General features: G+C 37.8%; 1 protein-coding gene across 1 annotated transcript; it reads left to right on the plus strand.

Moving 5' to 3' along the window:
- Positions 1–1,093: 1,093 nt before the first annotated feature.
- Positions 1,094–13,121, plus strand: wiza (WIZ zinc finger a). Its single transcript, XM_079627792.1, has 10 exons — positions 1,094–1,225; positions 1,988–2,105; positions 3,303–3,842; positions 4,011–4,757; positions 5,808–6,305; positions 6,583–6,903; positions 8,444–8,658; positions 8,961–9,237; positions 9,352–9,517; positions 11,697–13,121. The coding sequence occupies exons 2-10, from the start codon at positions 2,003–2,005 to the stop codon at positions 11,863–11,865; spliced, it is 3,036 nt and encodes a 1,011-aa protein (XP_079483918.1). The 5' UTR covers positions 1,094–1,225; positions 1,988–2,002; the 3' UTR covers positions 11,866–13,121.
- Positions 13,122–23,861: the final 10,740 nt, after the last annotated feature.

Here is a 23,861-nt window from a genome sequence, read left to right on the forward strand (position 1 = left end):
ATCCTGGAGAACTTGTGCATCAGACGTTTAGCCTGACATCCGTAGGTGTGACATCTGAGGCTGAGATACAAGTAATCATGTGAAGTATTCACGGACACTTGGCTATCTTAACTACACACAAGTCACCTCAACATGCATCCTAGATAAAAGGGATGGAGAAAGAACACATCCGTGGATTTTAACTGTACTGGGGCTAAATGCAAACTTTGAACTGGCCGTGAGTGACTGATGACGTGACAGTATGATAACCCCTTCTTTAAAGTGATAACAAGTGTGGCTAGCAATAAGCTTGTCTGAGATTAGTAAGTTCTATGCAAAACGTGGAGGTGTGCCAAGATATATACATACATACTCTCGCAACAGCAAAGCGATCACAATTTTCAGAGCAAAGCACCACCGTGTTGCCCTCATCCAACAGTGCAAACTATAAGCACGATGTTAAAAAAATAGAATACAAGTGAAAAAAACAGATGCTGGCAACATGCTGCCAAAAAGTCACTGACAATAGGAATTGAACAACACACAACCTATTTTCTAGCAACAGCAGCACTATCCACACATTTTGTAATTTATTTAAATACAAATGTATTTAAATAAATTGTATAAAGATGTTGATACTGTGAATAAGGTCTATAGGCCTACATTTGATCACTTCTGTAGGCCACTTTTATTTACATACTTCTAATTCATTTATAGACTACTATTTTAGAGGCAACCAATCAATGACAATATTTAAACAAATTCATTATGATATCCTGACAGATCAGATCAGCTGCAATTAATTGCTTTTAACAATAAAGAAAAATGAAACAGTTTGTTTTCCACCCAAAATATCACTAAACGTTGTCACAAAACATTTACGTTATTGCAGATTATTCTAAAAGACACGATGTTCTCATACCTCAGTAGTGTGTAGGAGCTCACCTGCAGCTTACCTGTATGGTAGGCTACTTCACGTTTTTTTACCTCTTTGTGTGACATTTAATTTTCACATTCAACATAAGGATATAAAATTAATGTCAATCTACAGTACATTCGTTCTGGTCTTCCAGATTTTGTTATATGGAAAACGCATAATATTCTGATTGCAACCGCGCCTCTGTGATTCGTCCATGTAACGTTTTCCAAATGAGGGATCGATTGATTTAGCCTAGCTCGACTGTGCTGTAGTGATTAAAGTGCCTGCTGTCCCTTGTTCCTGTAAGAGAAACCTCGCCACTGTAAGGTAATTTTGGCCATGATTATGTCCTTTTAACATTTTGTTTTCGATATGGTTGGCTACGTGTAGCCGAAGAGGCTGTGGATTTGCACACTAGCAACATTTGTTTCGACTTGCAGTGCCTGGTCAATAATCAGCTCGTGCTAGCTGCATGTGCGCGTGTATTGTGTTAAATGGTTGGAACTGATGCATGAATTAATTCGAGATGGAAAGTTTGTTTTTAGTTTATCGTAAACAGCAATGACTCCGGTCGTGATTAAAATAAATTATTCTGGGCAAATTTTGCCAGTTAATCTGAATACATGACGGTCCATAAGGTAACCAATGGTGCCTTGTCAGTGTCACAGTATGTAAACATTACGAAAAAATCACCATGGTAGTCATAGTTCCCGCTTAAATGCAAAAGTTGAGACTGTTAAACCATAATAAATCAAAGTAAATGCTGGTTATTTTTCAAACAACGTTAGGAAAATCCAGAATATTTTTGTCGTTTTGGTTTATTCGATATTTGTGTTACATTGATGGTTAACGTTAATGCATATAACGTACAAGTTTGTTTACTGATGTAATATTTATGTAATAGCTGAGTTATTATTGCATTTTGGTAGGAATTGTTACCAGTTTTTCTAACTTATAAAACATTTTTCATACATTTAGAATTTTGCAGCTATGAAAAAAAAAAAAAAAATCTTGTCTATGAATAGATAAGTTGCATTCTTAGAAAAGATTGGTCTAAATGTATGAGCTGCTTTTCTCTGCATGTGCCAGGGAGAGATTCCAGCCATGGAGAAGACAACATCAGACACGGCAAAGAAGACAACCACTGCTACCTTTTCCAAAGAGTGTCTGGAACCGGTCTTGAATAAAGACTTAGATGATTCTGATTGTAAGTAACACCAAAGATGCATGCCTTTTGCCCAGATTTTTTTTGCCACATTGCTAAAAGACATAGCCAGTCTGTAGATATTGGGCAGAAGTTGTAGTAGTCTATCACATACTCGGATTTTTGATTCCATATTTTTTTCTGTAACCATTTACAAAGTTGTTAAGTGTATGATGCCTAGTATTTTAAAACCTGTTCAGATTTGAAAAGTTGTGTAATGTATTTCAGCCTTTACTAATAAACAGACAATTTAGGATGTAGGCCTAATCTTTCAAGAGATAGGCTAGTTCACCCAAAAATAAAATGCCGTCTGTATTTACACTCATCATTCTAAAACTGTGAGGAACTTTTTTTGTTGGGTGAACTATTCCTTTAAAGATCACTGACACTTTTGATCATCATTATTGTTTATACCAGTCCCACCAGGATTATTTTCTGATTTTTGCAGCCTAAAATTTCAGAATTTGCGGCAGCTTTTCTCAAATTTTGGCGATACTTGTGCTTTTTTGCAGTGAAAACTCACCAATAATCATGATGCACTTATGTAATTGGTGTTACTGTAAGAGTACATTTACCTGTAATTATATTTGTGTGTAATTACTGAAATTGTGGTTCTGGTCCTCCTGCTCAATACAATGGTGACACTAGCATGGACATGCTCATAATTCTGCTTTGCTGAAAATACACAGACACAGTAGCTTGCACATTGTCACTGAATCAGTAAGTAACCAGTGACAGTGTTATAAAATTAGTTTTATTATTTATAAACAATACCATTTAACAATGAAATCATTGTTTATTGTTTTAATACTGTACATATTTAAGAAGTGCATAATGCATATTCAGTAAAATAATAAATACTTATGTATTGCTGAAATCAGGCATTATGGGACTAGCATATACTCACCCCAATATACATTATATTCCGTATTACATATAGTAGTGTTTAATAGTATCATTAACTTCTTGAAACTCACTCATTTATAGGGAGCTTTTTATTTAATGATGAGTTGGCTTGATTTTGCATTACATTCTGTGATCGCAGAATCTTCAAATCCTGGAGGGACTGTTGCATTTATGTCGCAGTCAAAGAAACAATATAAATTCTTCAGGAAAACTGGACAAAACATGCTGTCAAATATTAGTTCATATTCCATACTGGTGTCATGACATTGTTTATTCTATCTCACTTTTTTACAGTAGGCATCCATAGCTGTGAGTTTTGTGGGACCAATTTTGAATCCAGGCGAGGTCTCTCCAGTCACGCCCGGTATCATCTCAGGCAGCTTGGAGTGGCTGTGTCCGACAGCAGTGGAGCTCCTATAGACCTTCTGTGCCAGCTGATGACAGAAAGAGGCGGGACTCTACCCAAGCTCAAAAAACAGGCCAGCCCTGTTAAAAAATACAAACCCCAGTCCCACAAACTCAAAAAGGACACTGGGCCCAAATTAAAGATTAAAATATCCAACCTTGTAAAGAAAAAATATGCTCTTTCCTCATCTTCCCCCTCTGCTGTCAAAGGATCAGCAGCGTCTGGTCACTCTTCTTCGCCTTTCGCTGTAGGGAAGCCTCATAAAGCATCTTCAAAGAAGATTTTGGTGTCCAGTCCATCTTCCGCCTTGTCTCCTCCCAAGGCTGTTGAACCCAGGCTCATTGATGGCATCCCACCTACCTCCCTCTCACTGGCCTCAGCCAAGCCCCTGTGGGCCCCTCAGGAAACAGACGCTCCTCTCAATTTAAGTAAGTAACAGTATTAAAAATGTTTTGGTATGTGCTTGGAAGTGGGGTCCATTTAAAAAAAAACTTGGACTAGCTAATTGTACCACTCACTGAAGCAAGCTAGTTCATCTGATGAAGCAATCCTTGCATACAAAATCAATTTTGAAATGTTCTGTGCTTTTTCACCAGCAACTATGATAAAAAATTCCACTGCGAGGGATGACGTCCATGTGTGTGAATTATGTGGAGCCTGGTACGAGACCCGTAAAGGTCTCTCCAGTCACGCACGGGCCCACCTGCGGCAGTTTGGTGTGAATTTGGAGTCTAAAGGTGCTCCCATCGAGATGCTCCATAAAATTATTCAGAGCGAGGAATTCCAGGAAAAGGCCAGTGCTGGGCAGCTGGAAGGGTCGGACTTTGAGGATCACACTTCACCCTCCTCCGCTCCTTCCACCTCATCATCCATCAGCAAAAATCCCTCTCTTACCCCTCTATCGTTTAAAGGACTGACATCCATTCGTCTAACACCTCCCCCAATCAAAAAGCAGATTTCTCCAGATGTTTCAGCGAATTTGCCCCACAGCAAGAACGCCGAATTTAAATCCCCTCCTTCAGCCAAAAAGAAGAAGATTTCATTAGATGTTTCAGGGAACATGTCCCTCAGCAGCCAAACAGAATTGAAATCACCTCCCTCAAAGAAAAAGAAGAACATTTCTTCAAATGTTCCAGGGATCTTTCTCCTCATTGGTAAAGGAGAATTGAAATCTCCGCCAACCAAAAAACAGAAGATTTCTGCAGATGTTTCAGAGGCTTTACCTCTCATTGAGAAAACAGAATTGATATCACCTCCCTCAGCGAAGAAGCAGAAGATTTCTCCAGATGTTTTGGCGGGCTTGCCGCTTGACAAAAAAGCTGTATTTAAATCACCCTCTCGAGGTAAGAATATAAATTATGTATTAATTTATTTTATTTTGTCTTTTTTTAAACCAAGTAACTTTTATTTATGTAGTGCTTTCTACAATACAGATTGTTTCAAAGCAGCTTTACAGTGATAACAGGAAAATGATTCAGTTATGCAAACAGCTGTACAGCAGCTCTAGAGAATGTCGTCGTCCAGCTCAGAATAGTATTTTTTTAGGAATATTTGAATATCTTTCTTGACTATGTATGGACTTTGGGGTTGGGTGATTAATTAATAGCAAAATATGGTATTGGAAAATCCGGATTTTTAAGAGTGTGGCACCCATGCCTGGAAAACTCATGGAAATTAATAAAATACTTAAGTCATGGAAATTCCTGTGTAGATATTAAAAGACCAGTTAAATATAGCATGTTTCTATAGACTAGAAATTGCTCTTTTTGAGCGCAATCTAAAAAAGTTTTTTCAGTCAAGAACAACTGGAAAGTCATTGAAATGTTATTTTGGTCAGTAACAATATACACATACACATACAGTACTATTCTGACATTAAAGGCTTTTACATTGTTACAACAAATTGCAAATAAATGCTGTTCTTTTGATATTTCTATTCTTCCTAGAATCCTAAAAAAATATAGCATGGTTTCCCAAACAATATAAAGCAGCGAAATTATTTTAAACATTGATATTAACAAGTGTTTCTGGAATGAGCACCAAATCTGCATCTTTGAATGATTTCTGGAGGACCCTGTTAAATTCAGCTTGCCATCACAGGAATAAATTAGTTTTTAAAATATATTTAAATAAAAACCAGTAAATTGTAATAATATTTTGCAGTATTACCATTTTTATATTTGATCAAATAAATTCAGCCTTGGTGAGCATAAAGAGACCTTTTTCAAAAACATTAAAAAGTCTTACCAACCCTAAACTTTGAAACGGTGTAGTTGATATACAGTTAACCTTAAGCTTCTTCACAGGGGGCATTAAGGCATGATTTTACAAAGTGTCCTAATATACCGGTACTTTGCTCTGATCATCCTGATGCCCTCTTTCTTATCCTCAAGGCGAGTCATCTAAAGGTGTCGCCTGTGAATTCTGTCACGAGAAGTTTAAGAAGAGTCAGAGCTTGGCCAGTCATGCCCGCTATCACCTGCGCCAGCTGGGCATCACCGAGTGGTCTGTAAACGGGTCTCCCATGGCCACTCTGCGAGAGGTGATGGCCCAACGTGATAGTTCTGCTGGATCCCTCAGTTCCCCTGGGCTGCCCTCGCTGACCCCAGTGGTATCCCCCTCTGCACCTCCCTCTGCACCTCCCTCTGTACCTCCCTCTGTACCCCCTCTCCTCTCATCCCCTGAACCCATTACCCAGTCTTCCTCTCCTCCTCCTGTTCCTCACAAAGTTCCAAAGGCCAAGAAAGGCTCCAGGACTGTGTTCCCAAAACCAAAGGACGAACCTGTGGAAGTTGATATCTCTATCATAGAGTCTCCAAAGCCACAAAGCGCACCCACCACCCTTTTAACACCTCCATCTGACTCCAGCTCCTTTAGATCACCCTTGATCGGTGCGTAAAAATTACAGTGCTTCCAGTTACTTCTTTTATTCTTTTCTTTCTATTTATTTAAACTTTCTGTAGATGTTTCATCCTTAAAACGTATACATTTAGGAAATAAATAGATAATTACATAATTGTACAATTTGAATTCTGATTATGTATTTCCCTGGTAAATTTTTTTTTTTTTTTTAAACATAAATAACTATCAACAGCCACTATAAATCTCATGTTTTATTGTGAATCCCTTATTTTGTTGAGTTTATAATGACTTGTCTGCTTTCCTCAGCTCCTAAGCCTGAAAAGCTGGAGCCTAAACAGTTTATATGCTGCGACTACTGTGGCGAGATGTTTGATACTCGTAAAGCCCTGTCCTGTCACGCACGTGGTCACTTACGACAGATGGGAGCAAGGTGGTCGCTGAAAGTCCCACCCATAGAGGCCCTGTATGAGCTCATGAAGAGGAAGGACTCTGAACGGGTATCCCAAATCAAACCGGAACCTGATTCAGGGGCGGCAGTGCAGTTGAAAAAAACTGAATCCTCACCTCTCACTTTTACTCTATCACCTGTGGAAAAAGAGAAACCTGCCTCAGACGACACAACTACAGGTACGTTGAACCAATAATTATTTGTCTCCATACATGCCAACCCTCCCGATTTTTCCGGGAGACTCCCGAATTGCAAAGCCCCTCCCGAAAATCTCCCGGACCGACCTTTCTCCCGAATTTCTCCCGAGTTCCACCTGGACAACAATATTGCTACACCATCCGTCACTGGGCGCCGTTTCAGACCGAACAATAATAAAGGTTACACACCTAGAAGTCAAGCGTGGCAATCAGAACGGAAAAAGAAGCAGTCTATGCGCTGTCTATGGGTCTGCGAGCCTCCGCTACGCGCGCCTCTGCTGACTGCGCGCGCGCCTCCCCACGAGCCATTTATACTTCGCGCTCGCCTGTGTACTATTCTTTGAAAAGACAGGGTGCGACTCGGTGTAATTGTCCTCTAAACCATCAGGAATCAGCGGTGAGAAGTCAGGTACACTCGTGAATGTTTATTTTAGTACACTTTAGTAGGCTACACCAAAACCACACTACAAAAGAATCGTGCAAAGCAGTAAAACAGATTATTCCTTGTGACATTAAAAAAAAAAAAAAAAATGGATATAAGAATGTAATCTACAACTAAATTAACGTTATCTTACATAATTTCTATGTTTTTATTTAGTTTTGTCAACCTCTTTATAAAACATGGCCATTTTTTTATTTCAAGGGCTTATGTCTGCTATTGTAGGCTCATTTAGTTAATGTAAGCAACTAACATTGCTTACACCCAAGGGGGTAATCCATCCGCCGGAAACTGAAGCCTCCGCGGGCGCCGCCATTGTAGCAGAACTTCACCTGCTGTTAGCATTCCATTGACTCCCATTCATTTTTGCGTCACTTTGACAGCGAATAACTTTACATCTGAGGCGTCCAAAGACTCCATTTGTCCATTATTTATTTCTAAAGAAACTCGACAATGTATAAAAGGCTCCATTACCTTGTATCTTACGTTATGGCCCCGTAGAAGCCGTTTTTGTAAAAATAGGCTAACGATTGCGTCATAACTCACGCGACTCTCTGTCGCACTGTAGAGAAATTACCGTATAGACCGGCGTAGAAGCTCGCAGGCAATCGGGGGAACGTGGAGGCATTAAGTCCGATAAAGTGAAGGGAGAAGCCCACAGAGAGTGATAAAGTTGATCCTGCTGCTAGCTCATGGACAGCTAATGCTCACGCTCTCCGTCTCTGCGAGATTCGGAAGGGAATGATTCAGATTTCTCTCCGCACAGCTACTAGAAGACTGAAAACTGTCAGACACGTTGCTCACGTGACCAAGCTCAGTTTGAGCCTGCGCAGTTCGCCTGGCGATCAGGAAGTGAGTGCTTCAAATGGGCTTCACTTTTCTCCGTTGAAGTCTATGGGGTCGCTGTGTCCATCTTATATACTGTCTATGCTTACACCCCCCCCCCCCCCCCCCCCCAACTAACATTGCACAACCCCCTCAAACTGACCAAAGCTGACTCTATCCAGACATTATTGTGGATGTTAATGCAATATGTCTACTTTCATGTCTTGTGTTCTCCACTCTCTTCCCTTTCTGCTGTAGGCTGTGATGCCACCTGTGAACTCTGTGGTTTTGATTTTGAGAATCGCAAGGCACTGGCCAGCCACGCAAGAGCCCACTTGAGGCAGCAGGGAGTGGATTGGAAGGTCATCGGCTCTCCTATTGAGACCCTGAAGGCCTGGATGAAGAGTGAGCCGGGGAAGGTAGCAGAGCTCCACAAAAGCTACATGAGGGGGGACTTGCCTTTTGTTAAGAAGGTATGTCCAGGCTGAATTGTTGCTTAACTAGAAGGATATTTCTTATCTCTTAAGCCTAAACTCACTAAAGTTTGTTAGATTTACACTTCAAACATTAAAAATGGGTAAGATATATTCCATTGCAACATTATCTTATGCAGGTTTTCTTCTCAAGTAAAATAAACTTATAAAATATTTGAATATTTTGAATTGTATTTGTCTTTTGCAGTATTTTTGTTCCTTCTTAAGATTTGCATGAACACAAAGTTGTCAGCATCTTGGGGTATCTTTGCTAATTGTCTCTCTGTCTTCCTCTGGTGTAGAGCTCCAAAAGATCCTCCACTCCGTACTCTTCCTCAGACTCAGAGTCTGTCCGCCTTGCTTCTCACAAGGGTTCATCAGCAGTACGAGACTCTGCTGGTCAGCCGCAGGTATACCAGCTTTTCAAAGCAGCAGTGGCAACGGCTAGAGAGGGAAAAGCAGGAATGAGCCACTCCTCCTCCACATATAAGAAACGGCCTTCATCAGATGAACTTTCCTCAGACAGCCTGTTCCAGACTCCCACGGCCCGCAGGGAACTGAATGTTCGTTTTCCTCGAGGTAGGGAAAATATGTATTTCTTGCTCATACTAGAGCTCCAAATTATGTATTAGTTCAGTCTTAGCCAATAAGGAAAAGGATTATGCATTGTTATGATCACTGTGCTTGTCTTAGGCTGTGAACGGCGTCCTCCAAAGCATTTATCCCACTCCGAGAGTGGATCCAGGGAAACAGAATCTTCAAAGCCCTCTCGCACTGGAAACATTCCATCCTTGGTGCCTAGACCACCAGAGACCAGCCTAGTGAAGCTGGTTGGGAAGGTGTACTCCCTCAAGTGCAGGTGAGTTGAAAACACAAATCAGTTTGTTCTGTAAACCTGGTGGTTTTGCTGTCTGGGAGTGGAGAAGAGCTGTGTGCTTACAAAGAAGCAGGTTTGAGTGGTTCATCATGACTTGATCCCATTCTCCCTCTGTCTCCCTCCACTTTCCGGTCTACACTACTATTAAAGTGCTGCTATTATGCTGTTCATAAAATTATATGGAGGTCTCCTACAATAGGTTTATATGCATCCAAGGTAAATATATATATACATTGAAGCACCACCCATTTTCTCACAGTGTCTGAAACCGTTCAATCAAGACTCCAGTCTATCTAAACCCTTCCTTTCCGAGAGCCTACTCTGCTCTGATTGGTTAGATGGCCCAGTCTGTTGTGATTGGTCTACTGCTTACAGCGTGTGTCAGAAACGAAACGCTCATTACCATATCTAAATTTCAGCTCTGGAGGCTTCCTCGGCACTTGATACACAGTGATAATGATGGTGTCTATTTTACAGCATCAATTCAAGCCGAGTCCGGTAAAGAAACTTTGGAAGAAGTAGCTGATCAACCCGAACCACGGTTGCAAGCACGACTTCAGCAATACTTTTTTTTTTTAGTGGTAGAGGTTGTTAGCAGTGTTTGGAATAACGCCGTTTAAAAGAACGGCGTTAGGTAACGACGTTATTTTTTCAGTAACGGGTAATCTAACTAATTACTTTTCCCGTTGTTACAACGCCGTTAACGTTACTGGACGTTAAATGCAGTGCGTTATATGCATTGATTGAATAAACTGTGTAATCCGATTCCAAACGCACCCCTGGCTCGCAGCTAGTGAGGAGGTGGGTTAATAACGATGTAAGCGATTATGGTTGGCTAAGGCAGAGTCATGTTTCATGGTAGCCAATCAGAGCCAGTGTTTTTACACACATGCCAGCACACGCGCCAGGCGCCACACACACACACACACAACCGCTAAACAGATTTGACGGAGCAGCAGCATAGATGGTCAGGAGCAGTCCGATGAAAAGTTGGTGGAGATATAAGCACTACTTCAAATTCATTGTGGTCAAAGGCAAGAACGTGCATGTAATGTGTACATTATGTCCAGGAGCGAAGACTTTGTCGACATCCGTTGTAAGCAACTCTAATTTAATGAAGCATCTCACATTGACACGCGCATCTACAAAGCTAGTGGCAAAAAACACCGATACCTCCACCACAGATGCGAGTTCGCCAGGTTGTTTTCTTGACCAGTTGTCTCAGGTTGAGAGAGTTTGATTTAATTTGCTAGAGTTATGCACTTTATATGGTGTAACTGTTTACTTTTCTTACAAAGATAATACTTGAAGTGCAGTATAAACCTCTTGCTGTCTGTCGACGTGCAATAAATATTGAAAGTTATATACAAACACCCGTCTGTTCTACTCATTTCAACTGACTTGTGAAAACTGCTCACAAAAATCCAAATTCTTTGGATTATAGCAACTTTTTTTTTTTAACAGTAACGCAAATAGTTACTTTCCCTGGTAACGAGTTACTTTTATTATAGAGTAATTCAGTTACTAACTCAGTTACTTTTTGGAACAAGTAGTGAGTAACTATAACTAATTACTTTTTTAAAGTAACGTTCCCAACACTGGTTGTTAGCGGGGAGCCAATGAAGACCATAGGCTGACGTTACGCAAATTTGTTACATACCTATGAAGGTTTGTGAATGATGTAAGACTGGAATAACTCGTTTCAGGCAGTTCAGAATTTACACTTTCTTTTGGGAGTCAATAACTCAATTTATCATGCTCTTCGATCTTTAAAACTTTGTAAACCTTTTACATCCACAAACAGCTGTATTACATGCTACATTAAAAGTGTACAGTATAAATTAAAGCCTGTATTTCGGCACAGGTATTGCACTTAATTTTTTTTAATGTGATGATTATTTTGTCTTGTAGGAAATGTAAGTATCTATTTTATTTTCTGAAGGCCAGTGCCAAATAAAACCAATATGGCCTTTAAACAAAAGTAAAAAACAAATCTTCGTTAAAGCAGTTTTAGTATGGTGCATGAAGATTTTGAATTTGACCTGCATTATGTCCTACCAATAGTTGTCTCTCTCCTTGTCATTAAATGCATTGATTGTAGTTAAATGCCTATAAATACACTATTAGAACAATAAGTGCTCTTCTATCAAATATTGTATAGGTTCTGTGAGGAGGTTTTCCAAGGACCGCTGTCCATACAGGAGGATTGGGTCATGCACCTACAGCAACACATCCTGAAGCTTAAGAAGGATTCAGCCTCAACCTCATCACCGCAGCCTCCTCTCAGTCATACCGAAGCGCCGCTTCTTATCGGCCCTCAGGCGGTGTAGATACTCTTTCTGCTGTGGTCTTTATTTTCATCCTTTTGAAATTCTGCAATCACACTACACTGACTCTTTTATTACAAATAGTGCTCTATTACCTGGACCTTACCTGCCAACTGTGATGTGGATTTTATTTTTTTATTTTTAGATGATCATTTTTGCAAGACACTACTGAAAAAGATTACAACCACAGCGTTTCTTACACGACAAAGTGTTTTCCAGGTGGGATGTTTTGAATGTATTGTACTTTTTATTGTATTTCACTGTTTTTATTGTATTTTGATAATGTGTTACCGTATTTTAGCTGTTTTCTTGATTAACAAGATTTCAAACCTGTTTTATACTGTACTTAAAGTTTCCAATAGTACTTAATGTGTTAAGTTTTAAAGAATGTTTTGTGAAAAAAAATAGTGTAGACCAGGTTTTGGTCATTGAAATGAAGTTGTTGTACTTACCTTTTAATATAGTATTTTGAAAACCGCTTCTCAAACGTGTGAACAATCATATTTTTCGATGCCAAAAAATCAAATAAAAGGGATTTCTACAGATTATGTATTAATGAAAATTTCCAGGTGTTTTTTGTTTTTGTTTTATTTAATTTTTGTCAAATTTAAGCAGAAACTAGCACTACAGAAAAGCCAGGCCATGTCTAGTTATTTCAGCATTAAATGAGACTTTAATATGTCTTTATGTTAATATGTTTTTACTACTGTATTTTTGATGATCAGTTTTTTTTTCTCGTTTTTTTTCTATATCTTCCATAGTACCAGTTAAACTAGTCAACAGTGTGATTCTATTACATGTACTTGTGTATTTGTCTTTGTAAAGCACTGTGCCAGTGTCTGGTTGGAGTAAATTGTGTTGTATACTCCTCCAGCAGCTATTAAATACCTTTCCAGAATGTATGTGGAAATTACATATTTCCATATACATTATTTCTCGTGTGATATGAGGTTTTGTTTAACCATTTTCTTTTTAAGGGTCTGCAAGATTTTAACTCCATTGTCAATGACAAGCTGAAGTCCATGCAAAATAATTTGGTCAAATACCGTATGAAGCTTTTTATACGTCTGCGTTTGATTAATAACAAATTAATAAAGACACTTTGAGTTCATTAACTGCTTTGTGGGTCATATACAGTATATTGCAGTAGTCTATAATTTAATGTTCCTCATCAACTGCTGAATCCTCTGCATAAACAATTCAGCATCTTTGCTGCCTATATCTTGTATCTGAGACATAAAAGATGGTGATATTCCCAGAGCTACTCTTCCTTTCCAGTTTTTTCATGGCTGTTTTTCACTCATGAGGTCTGCTAGTGCTTTATTCCTATGTAAATGAAACCCTCCTGTTTCAACAGTATCGTCTGCTTCCTGTAGTGAGGATCGAGTCTGTGTAAACCAGCAATGCTGAGAGATGTTGATAACAAGGCCAAAACCTTTATGAAGCTGTTATTTGGATAAAGGGTATTTTCAGAGAGGAAAAGAGGAAGGTGAAATCGAGCACTGGACTATTCTGTTAGGAAAAAGCGAATAATTATGTTATGTGCTTTACACATGATATATCTGAGAGCCTTACCGGTTTTAAAAAAAGAAGCTTATAGCCTATAATATAGCCTATTTACATAGGCCTATATATAACGTGAAAATAACTATTTAGCTTATGGTCACTTTGAGTGACGGCTAAAATGAATGATAGAATCACTTTTTCGTTACATGTATGCTATTATTAGATTATTCATTCACGAAAATGGTACATTTGCATTAACAGTAGGCTACTGATAGTCGTATACCTGACAGACTTTTGCATAGTGTGTGATATTTGTGTAGGCCTATATTTAAAAAATAAAAATTTTAGGCAATTAAGTTACCAAACTTTTATTTAAATTAAAATGGCATATCCAGCCCCCTTTCAGCTTGTTTTGTTCCATCTTCCGGTTTGTAGGCTATTTAATTTTCCACAGAAAGAAGGATCTTACGGATTTATGAATGAACCGTTCATTTTGAAAAATTCCCGGTATATACTGACATTTGTTATGACATCCGCTTCAAACATTACAATGCTCATGATTATTTCGTCAACTCTACAATAAACAAAATTATGTCTGCACATTTGTTTCTCTGGTGCATAAGGTTTAGTCTGTAGTTTTTGTCCATGTCCCTTCACTTTCAGTTCAGTCCCTTATGCTGTGACATTTCACTAATTAAAATTGCGGTTTCATTTTTCTGACATCATTGTTAATGATACTTTGGAGCTGAAGTGGGAAAATGTGATTTCTGAAAAGTTCAGCAGTAACCTTTTCAAGTGAAATTATTTTTAAAAATCCTAAAATTATCCAGCACAATTATATCAGAATGACCCAGGTGCTCACCAAAGTATGCAGTGTTTTTCTAGTTCAGCATGAGCCCCTCGACTAGAGAGATCAATGGACATGCATTTTAATGGAAAACTTAAGGAGTGGGTCACTGCGGACCCTCCAATAGTGTTGGAGACCTCAGAAGAGCATTTCTGAGGATTACAGGGAATTCAAACAACACCATTCAAAATGGATATTCATGGAGAAATATGGTGGCCGACAAAGGATAGTGGTCGATCTGTGTATGAAAAAAATTGGTAACTGGTTTTATTCCAGCCAAAAATATAGTTTAACATCACTGATTCAACCTAAATTTATCAATTTATACCAACAAAACTTTTTTATGGATTAAATCGGGTAGAAATAGTAGTTCATTCATTGTAACATTTGCAGTTACCACTTTTTACAGTGTATCTAGTAGCTACTATGAAAGTCATGAATAAAATAGACCTGACCATACATTTTCAACTTTCTTGTGCATGTAAAATGTTGCTGTTTGCGCATTAAAAAAAGATCTGCAAAGTTACAAAGCACAAAGTCCACTCCAAAGGGAGATATTCTCTACATCAGTAAGCACTATTTTTGAACTCCCTTAAACAGTTCGTTGTAGTCTTGAGTTTTCTTCCGGAGCACAGGAAGTGTCACAATATTCCTCATTTAAATAATAAAGGGGAGAAGCCGGTTGAGTTGCATTAGTAGTGGGTTGAAACTCACCAGCTACATCCGAAATCGGACTGATTCAATCCTATAATGTACCGTAATGAGTCAACTGATGTACACTCAACGGCTAGAATACCCACAATGCACTGTGATTCGTGCCGAACGAATGGCGCCCGCAGCTGAATCATCCATCCATTTTCCCAACTGCTGGTCCAATGTGGGTACAGCGTAATATTATACAGGTATGAATTCCTTTTTAATTGATTATTAAATTGTTAAATATTTTAATTAATATTGGAACTGCCACTTGAAGTTTCAAATTATTATTAAACGGCGAACCCAAACTATGGCCCTTCCGACAGCGCATTCAGTGTCTGAATTCAGTGTCTCATTTTCATTCACTCCTTTCAGTGGACTATATTAGTGGAGTAATGTAGGGAATAGTGAATGAGGGTATAGGGGGTGATTTCGAACACAGCTACGGCTATGGCAAGGGGCGTGACATTTCTGAAACACGCTTGAAACAAACTGGTCCATCAACCAATCAGAGCACATTGCGCTTTTCGGTAGTAGGGGCTTCATAGAGACGGGAATGAAACAGAGCGTTACTGACAGACTGCGAAGAGAGGTGCTGCAACTGTAAAATATATGAAAAATAATGTTTTTTAAACATTCAAGCATGAAAACCTATTTCAGTGAATCCAAAATCAAAACTGAAATCAACATGAAAAACGAAATAATATGTCCCATTTAAGCAGGTCTTGATTTATGATCTGCAATTTGAATAAAACAATTGAAAATAAAACATTTGGAATCTTTAAAATATAATTTTTCTTCTCTGGTCAAAGGTTAAAACATTGGATAAATGTATTTCGGTAGCATTTTCAAGGGGGTTGTCCTTTTTGAAGTCCATTATCATTGCAAAGTACAAGAGACCATGTATCAGAGCTGAGCCAAACACAAAGTCCGGGAGTCTGGTTAAAACTGTGAGATGACAATATTGAGTTACAGTAGAGCATCCAAGCCTTCTTCTCAATTTAAACAAGCCCTGTAATCTTTGATAGATGATTTATACGCATCAAGGTTTGGCAGCTGAGAACAGTTTCTTACAGGACTTGTGGCTTTGCAATCGGAGCTCTCCGAGGAGCCGTTTCTCAGTGCAGATGTACTTGTGCTAGAGGATACTTGGAGTTTTTTGTATTCCATCTTGAGCTGCTTCACAATGTGCTACAAAAATAATCCCCATCTATAATTCACGTTGTTTATTCTTTAAAACCTTATTGAATGGATGTGCTTCCCATCCTATATTTCTTTCTGTTTTTTGTCATGATAAAAGAATAAACTGCAATGATGATTATATCAGCTTTGGCAGTCAACACAGTGAAAAAAATACATTAGTAAGCAACTATACAATAAGACGATCTTTATATCATTTAGATCTTCACAAGAGAAAATATATTTCATGCTGTTAATGCTAGTCCTTCTTAGGAACAACATGTTTTACATCATATTTCCTCCACTGATGACATTGATTCTGCGACTGTCATATGACACGACTCCATCTATCTAAAGCAAAGCCGGTAAGATGATCTCAAACTAAAGGAGGTTTGAACTTGAATGAATGCCATAGCTCTGACATTCTGACGAATGTATCGTGTTTTCATCACTGACGGGTTGTGAATATTGTGAACTTATTCAGTTGTTCTTCTCTCATCATGTAACTGAAGATAACATATTTATCGATGATATTTTCAGCCTACTGTGAGCATATTTATCAAGGTTACTCTGAGGGTTTTTCACTGCATCTCTCAACATCAGTATCAGAAGTTAATTGATGATTGATTGCTTGATTGATTCATTGATTCATTGATTCATTGATTGATCATAATCAATCAAATATTGTTTATAATGATATAATAATATTAAAACATAAACTGTATCAATTAAATAAAATGAATGTATAATGTGGCTGTTATTCATAGATTCAAATATAGATTTTGTGTAACTTTGCAGGAGATTTCAGCAACAAGCGCTGGTTCATTTTGAACACTTCTCATTATGCAGCTCACTAGGGAAAAGTACAAAAGGCACAGTATATATGCAAGATGATAGTTGATAACACATCCCATGAGATGACAGGATGAGTGGAAGGAAAGGTTAAATTAAGGGAGGAAGAAAGAAGAGGAAGTTACATAACAGTGTTAATGATGGGCTGTAGTGAAATCAACTGATGTGTTATCAATCCTTATTTACAGGCCAACTTTAGCTAAATTAAGCTAACTAGCACTGTATGTTGATATTTAGTTTCTTGGACACTTTTTTATACTCTAGTCCAGGTTTATTATTGTTAACTAAAATTAAAACAATAAAAACATTTTCATTACTTGTAAGATAAAATAAACATTAACTGAAATAAAATAAAATAAAAACTTAATCAAAACTAGACATTTAAAATATATAGCCTATATATTATTATTTTTTTAACTAATAAAATTGACAAAACCACAACATAATTACTAACAACTTAACTAAAATTAAAATTAAAACACAAAATATCTAATTAAAAATTATATTTAAAAAAAATATATATATAATAGTATATCAATGATTTAAGTATTTGGACATTTGGTTAAAGACTAAGTGTAACAATGTTCAAGGTTCAGGGAAAAAGGAGGTGGGAACCAGCGAACATTCAACATAATTTGAATCACCAAATAAACAAACAACAAAACAAAAGCAAAGCGGCAGCCCTTCACAGACAACTGCCGCATATAAACATAAAACGCAACATGAATGTCCCAGAGCTCCTCGGTGGGACTCGAGACCGGTGTGGCGCCACTGGCTTCGCTCCGATCCCACGGCTCTCGGGCCCGCCCTGCTTCTCGCCACACTTCAGTTATATTTAACAAATATTAGACCAATACAAAATTATCTTGATATTTGAAAGACTAGACACTGCAGTCTGCAATTCAAGTGAATTTCCATGGTTCCTCAATATCTCCATCGGAGGCGGGAACTGATGGATCCAGGATGATGCATAAACAATAATGTTTATTCAGTGTGACATGATTTGCTAAAGAAAATCAATGTATTCAGGCAAGTATTCAAAATATTCAGATTAGCTAAATATTGATGCAGGAGAAAATTAAAACTAAACAAAGGCGAGAAGTAAACATCAGTGTGTGAAATCAAGTGAGTATTTTTTACCAATGAGTGCATATCATTTGAAACATTTCATATTTGTAACATTTGTTTATTTTTTATTTAATATTTATATATAAATATATTAAATACTTTATAATTACTTTCATAATTTTTTGATCCTTCAAATATTTTTTTGATTGAACGCATTAACTTTTTATGGGCTGTGTGAAACCCTATAGTTTTTTTTATAGATAAATCATTATTGGGGGAAAACGAACAAAAAAATGTCTTATTAAAGTTATAGTTAGTCTTATAGTCTTAAAAAAGTTATTTTGAATTTGTCCTGACTGAGGCATGTTCTATTTACCGTCACACTTTCTCGAAAGATGATCTGAGTTTCAAAAATATTCTGTCACATTTTTTTAAATGAAAAGAATGTTTCAGCACATAATTCATGTGAGCACACGTAACAATATGAGGCTGAATATTAATAATAATATCCTGGACAGGGAGTGCACTGTCTGAATACATTTCCAGATGATTCCTTGTTTGATGTTTGGCCTCTCTGACGGTCCAGCCACCGCATTGACTTACAGACGGGCTATTTTTAAAGCAGACTTATTTAATGACATATCCAGGCACTGGGTCTCAACAATTGATGCATGAGAAAGAAAGAGAGAGTCTGATTACTAGTAGTAGCTACAGTTTAAGTTAAAGTGTGTTACAAAAGTCACGTACGCTCTCCATCTGTTCACCAGTCCAATCATAGTCAGAAACCACAGCATCCCTGTATAAAAGCACACACCTCAGAGCCACTCTTTTGGTGCATTTATGACAACGATGTACTAAAAATGGAAAAGTTTTTCCTTTCGTGTACAGGCAACAATGTTGTCCCCGTTGATCCCCGTTCACACGGATCCACGAAAATGACTAAAAACGCTGTGCTATGCAGCTATGCTATGCTGCCAGACCAGTAGTAGCTGATGATGACACACATGTAACCGAGCGGGATTCAAACCGGGGTCTTTGGCGTGGGCGAGCATGCTAACAAGGAAAGAACGCAGCCGCTAGTGCGCCTCTTGAGGAGAGAGGAGTGAAGTTTACACATACACACACTCAACTCTTTCTGGCCTACGTCCGTTACACTCACCCCCCTAAACCTCACTCCTGGTGGTCACGGCACCAAACTCGACCCGCTCCTAGCGGGATTTGAACCGGGGGCTCTGGCACGCCAACAAAGACGCTAAAGACCGCAGCCGCTAGCGTCAGTCACTAACGCGCCTCTCATCTACTTACCTGTGAAATCTCCTTGTGATACTCCAGCGATCTCCTGTATGCTATTGTTTCCTTCCATTTAGGTTGTCATTCACAATAATTTCTATCATCTTTGCTGTCTATTTCTATTTAGTTTTAAAGTTGCAGCTCAATTTTCTTCATCAATTTGTTCGACTGTTCAAAAAGTACAATGAACTTATCACTATAGGTTGTAACTTTGATTTTACTTAAAGCTGCAGTGCGCAACTTTTGTGGGTAAATTTTTTTTTTTTTTTTTTTTGAGCAAGTATATAACCAGCCAGTGTTCAAAACTATCTGCTTGCCTTAGCTCGATTCAAAACAGTAAGCTTGTAATAATGTTTTTAATTCCAGTGGTACTGGTGGATTTCCGCGGGAAATTTGAGCATGTCTTTGCGTCATTACGTCACATCTGTACACATAAAGAAGGAGTCTCGGCTAGTGTTGCGTGTGAGGATGTTGGAGGTGGAGATGTATAGTCTTTTCTCACAGCACTTGATATAATTAAGCTTATTAATTTGATGGGGGATCCAGAAAGGTTCAAACGACAATCAACAGTGACAACTGGAGATTCACTCATTGTAAAATGCAAAAGATTTCGGACTTCGGAGTGGCTACAGAAAAAAGAGACTGCAACCGGACCCATGCGAAAGATAAATATCGGAAGGGCATTAAATGTAGTCACGCAATGCTGATGTTGTTAACATTAACAATTTGAGAACAAAGTATAATTTGCACGGTTTGACGTGATGTGATAAGCAATCGTTAGATTTAATCAGCACGATTTACTGCAATGCTTTTTCCCCCTTAGTTGGTCAGAACAGTGGATTCTGAATGCCAGTATCCACACCAGCGCGGTGACTGACAGCCGCACATTCTCCTCAAAACATTGGATTCATCCGTGCTGTGCCGTGCCGTGTCGAGCCACAACCCACATAAAGTTGATAATTCCACGAATAACTGCAATTGCAGATTTCGAACAGAGATGGCGACAAAGAGGAAAAACTAAGGACTGAAGCTTCAAATTAGGGCAGCAATTAAACTTCAATTTTAATTTAACTTAAACTTTTACAATTTTTTTGTGTTCATTTTTTGTGTTAATGGAAGTAATTTTGTTATAACATCTGTATGAGTATAAAAAATTACTAAAGTATGACCCCTTTAACTTGGCAATCCTATGACCCCTCATGCTTGGCAATCCTATAACTTCTCAGTTTACAATAAAATTATTAGACTACTTCAAAATACTTTAAAACTCATTCACACAACAAAGCTAAATCTAATTCTCTTTGGCATTCAGTGCATGATTATGTTCAATGACGAACAGTTATTTATATTTTAAATATTAAAATAGATAATATGTATATTTATCTCTCCCATGCAGTGTCTGAATCATTCATTGCTGGTTCTTTAGTCTGTATTTACATTCCCTTGCACTGATATTTTAAGGGACTTGGGGAAATAAGTGCGTTTGAATTGCAGGTGCATCTTAGTTGGTCTTTTGAGTTTATTTACCAGCAATAAAAAACATCAATAGCTTTTTTCGTTGTTGTGATGAACAAATGGATTCCATGAGTGTTTGTGTTATGAATCATGAATCTCTAGACACCGTTGAAAGACAAAACAATCCAGAGACGAGGGTCTGGAGACTTGTTTTGTTGTGTTTCTCACATTGCCCAACCGTCTCTCTTTCTCCAGTTCTTGTTATTTTTTTCTCACTGACTGATTCTCACACTGACTGTTTTTCTTTCTGCGTATCCCATAGTGGGCTACAAAGTTATGAAACTCATCTTAATTATTTTTTTTTTTTTACAAATGCTCTGTCAAAGAAGGTTAGCCTCCTGAAATTGGTTTAGGTGGCACGTCTAATTTAAGTATTCATTTATTTGTAATCTTCTAGCTATACACATCAAAATTAAATAGACTTTTTATAAATCCATTTATAAAATTAAACCGTGCATAATGAAAAATATATTGTATGCATTAAAAAATAGCCAGATATTTGATGTTTAAAATAAGCTAATTAAATGTGTTTTGTTAGATTGTTTATATAACATTTCTAATCATGTAATTGTAAAAATAATTACAAACATTATTCTCACACCAAAGCCAGATAACAGCTGTAGTCCTTGTTAATCAGCCATTTGCACAATTTTCTGTACGTTTATTGTAATTCCAATAGACCTCAATCCCAGAAGAGACAAACCATTTGTGTTTTATTCAAGGAGAACAGATTGACCGTAAGTGCAAATCCAACAAAGAACACCAGTGTGTGCTTATTCTATAAAGTAAATGAGTTATGAGACTATCTTTCATCATCTCACTTTTGATTCAACATCTCACATAGGAGCATTCATGATTAATAGCTCTGGACATACTTTTCATTTCTCAGGAGTCTTCAAAGAGCACAGAGCCTCAGGAAAGATCAAATCCAATGAGAAATGTTTGCCAGAGACATTAACTAGTGTTTTGGTCACAACATCAACCTTTTCCAGATGCAAAAGAGTGTAATCCTTCCGATGTTATTGGCATGTGCATTTATTTTATCTGTTCTCCATATATTATCTATTGAATCTTAAATTTGAAATGTGTACATTTATATGAATTAGTCATTCACAAAGCTCTACAAATGCTCAAACTTGTGTTTTTGTTGTATTATACTGTAGTTTATGTTTTTAGCAAAGTGTCTAATATGCCTATTATTTTTTCTGTTAAACACATTGTATCTAATATTCCCCTGAATTTTGCAATCCAACCAGCAAATAGTAACACTGGCTAGACCAATGGTGTGATCGCGGGCGGGGTCATCTGTTTGCCTGGCCAATAGAATTTGGAGGGGAGTGTTTGAGAAACTTGTCTGAAAACAATCAATATTTGTGCAATTCAATTTGTGCAAATTATATACTTCACCTTTAAAATCTGACTTTTTGAGTTCACATGATTAATGCTATGTATTTTCTCATTTGATCAGTAACCTAGAAATAGTGCAGACTGTGATTTTCTTTTATAACCTTTCTTTTAAATTATATTTTAAATCACTGATTTTCAATATGGTCACAGACTTTTGGACCCTGTGAGGGAGTATTTCTCATCAAAAGACAAAATATATGTTGCATTTACTGATATAAACCAGAATGGGAATGGTGGTTAAGGTGTTGTGTGGGATGTAAAATGAATTAAACTTTCATTTTACATTGATTCCTTTGTCAGAAATGAAGGGTTTGTGAGTAGTTCACACAAAATATTTCAATCTTCTGGATTGAATCTTCTTGTCATTTTCAGATCCAGACTGTTGAGAGTGCAGTTCAAAGGAAAACTTACGTGTTAAACTTGGCAGAATGAGATATTGAGGAATTAAGCGGCAGCTGCCTTTCAGGATATGTAATATGGGCCCTGCTTTTGAAAAAGAAAGATTAAAGCAGGAATTCATCCAGGTCAAGCAGGAAGAAAAACAACCCAGGCCATGGCAGCCTTTGGACACTACACCTCACAGCTTGAATTCTCACATAGTCAATTAAAAAGTCAGCGGAGACGTCTGTTGTTGCCTGAGCAGTAAAAGACTCAAGCTTCATTAAATAAAGCTCTCAAGGACATCAGAAACACTGGAGGGAATCATAATCATTAAAGGAATATGGGTTCAGATCAAGTTAAGAATATTTGTTTTATATATATTCCCCCTTACTTGTCTTTAAAAAACAACTACAATGGAATTGAATGAGGCCAATTAGTATACATTAAAATACTCAAAGGTCTGTCTCACAAGATATGCATGTTACAGTTTCTGCCCATTGCTTAACCGAATGCTTAGACCAAAGCCTCAATACCTAAACTTCTTGTGGCATACTGTCACGGAGCAACCCCGTGATCATCAATGACTGTGTGCACGTACACAATATCAAACACACACCACACATATACTGTCACAGCATTAACACAGTCTGTTTACTGACACTAGTATCATGCATACATATGCGGACTTGTGCAATGTTGGTGAATGTTTGAAGGTATTGTGTATGTGTTTTATGATATGTGAGGGTAAATGTATTATAAATCATCACAATTCACATATATTTGATTTTAAATCTTTATTGAAGATTGGGTTATACAGTATAACATGTATAACTTACCTGCTTGTGAAACACCAGTGACCAAACCTGTGTTGTTTCAAAAGCAGAGTATCTAAACATGGTGGACTTGCTGAATGATTGGGAGAAACCATGTTGGGTTCACTCCAGGGGGGTGGCCGAGACTATAAATGGCTGCCAGTGTTGCCAGAGAGGGTCAGGTTGGTTTTGTGAGGTGGAAGCAAACGAATAGAAGCCTGTTTTCCAGAAAGTTTGTGAACCGAACGATACAACTGCTGTTGTGGCTACGCTCCCACAAAGTTTGTAAATATCTATATTGTTTTCTTTTCAACATTTATTTGTTATATTATTTTTCTTTGTTTGGGGTTTTTCTGTGGGAGTTTCACACTGTCTGCATAAATTCACCTCAACTGAGATTTCGTCGCATTGGTCTTATGCCTCTGATTGCGAGGGCGATCGCTAAC

This window comes from Phoxinus phoxinus (genome assembly GCF_949152265.1).
Source record: "Phoxinus phoxinus genome assembly, chromosome: 11".
NCBI lineage: Eukaryota > Metazoa > Chordata > Actinopteri > Cypriniformes > Leuciscidae > Phoxinus > Phoxinus phoxinus.

Bases quoted from the DNA above. Each gene is read 5' to 3' on its own strand.
- wiza (XM_079627792.1), top strand. From the start codon at position 2,003: ATGGAGAAGACAACATCAGACACGGCAAAGAAGACAACCACTGCTACC. The intron at 3,843-4,010 runs GTAAGTAACAGT...CTTTTTCACCAG, and splicing joins AGACGCTCCTCTCAATTTAA to CAACTATGATAAAAAATTCC. The intron at 4,758-5,807 runs GTAAGAATATAA...CTTATCCTCAAG, and splicing joins ATTTAAATCACCCTCTCGAG to GCGAGTCATCTAAAGGTGTC.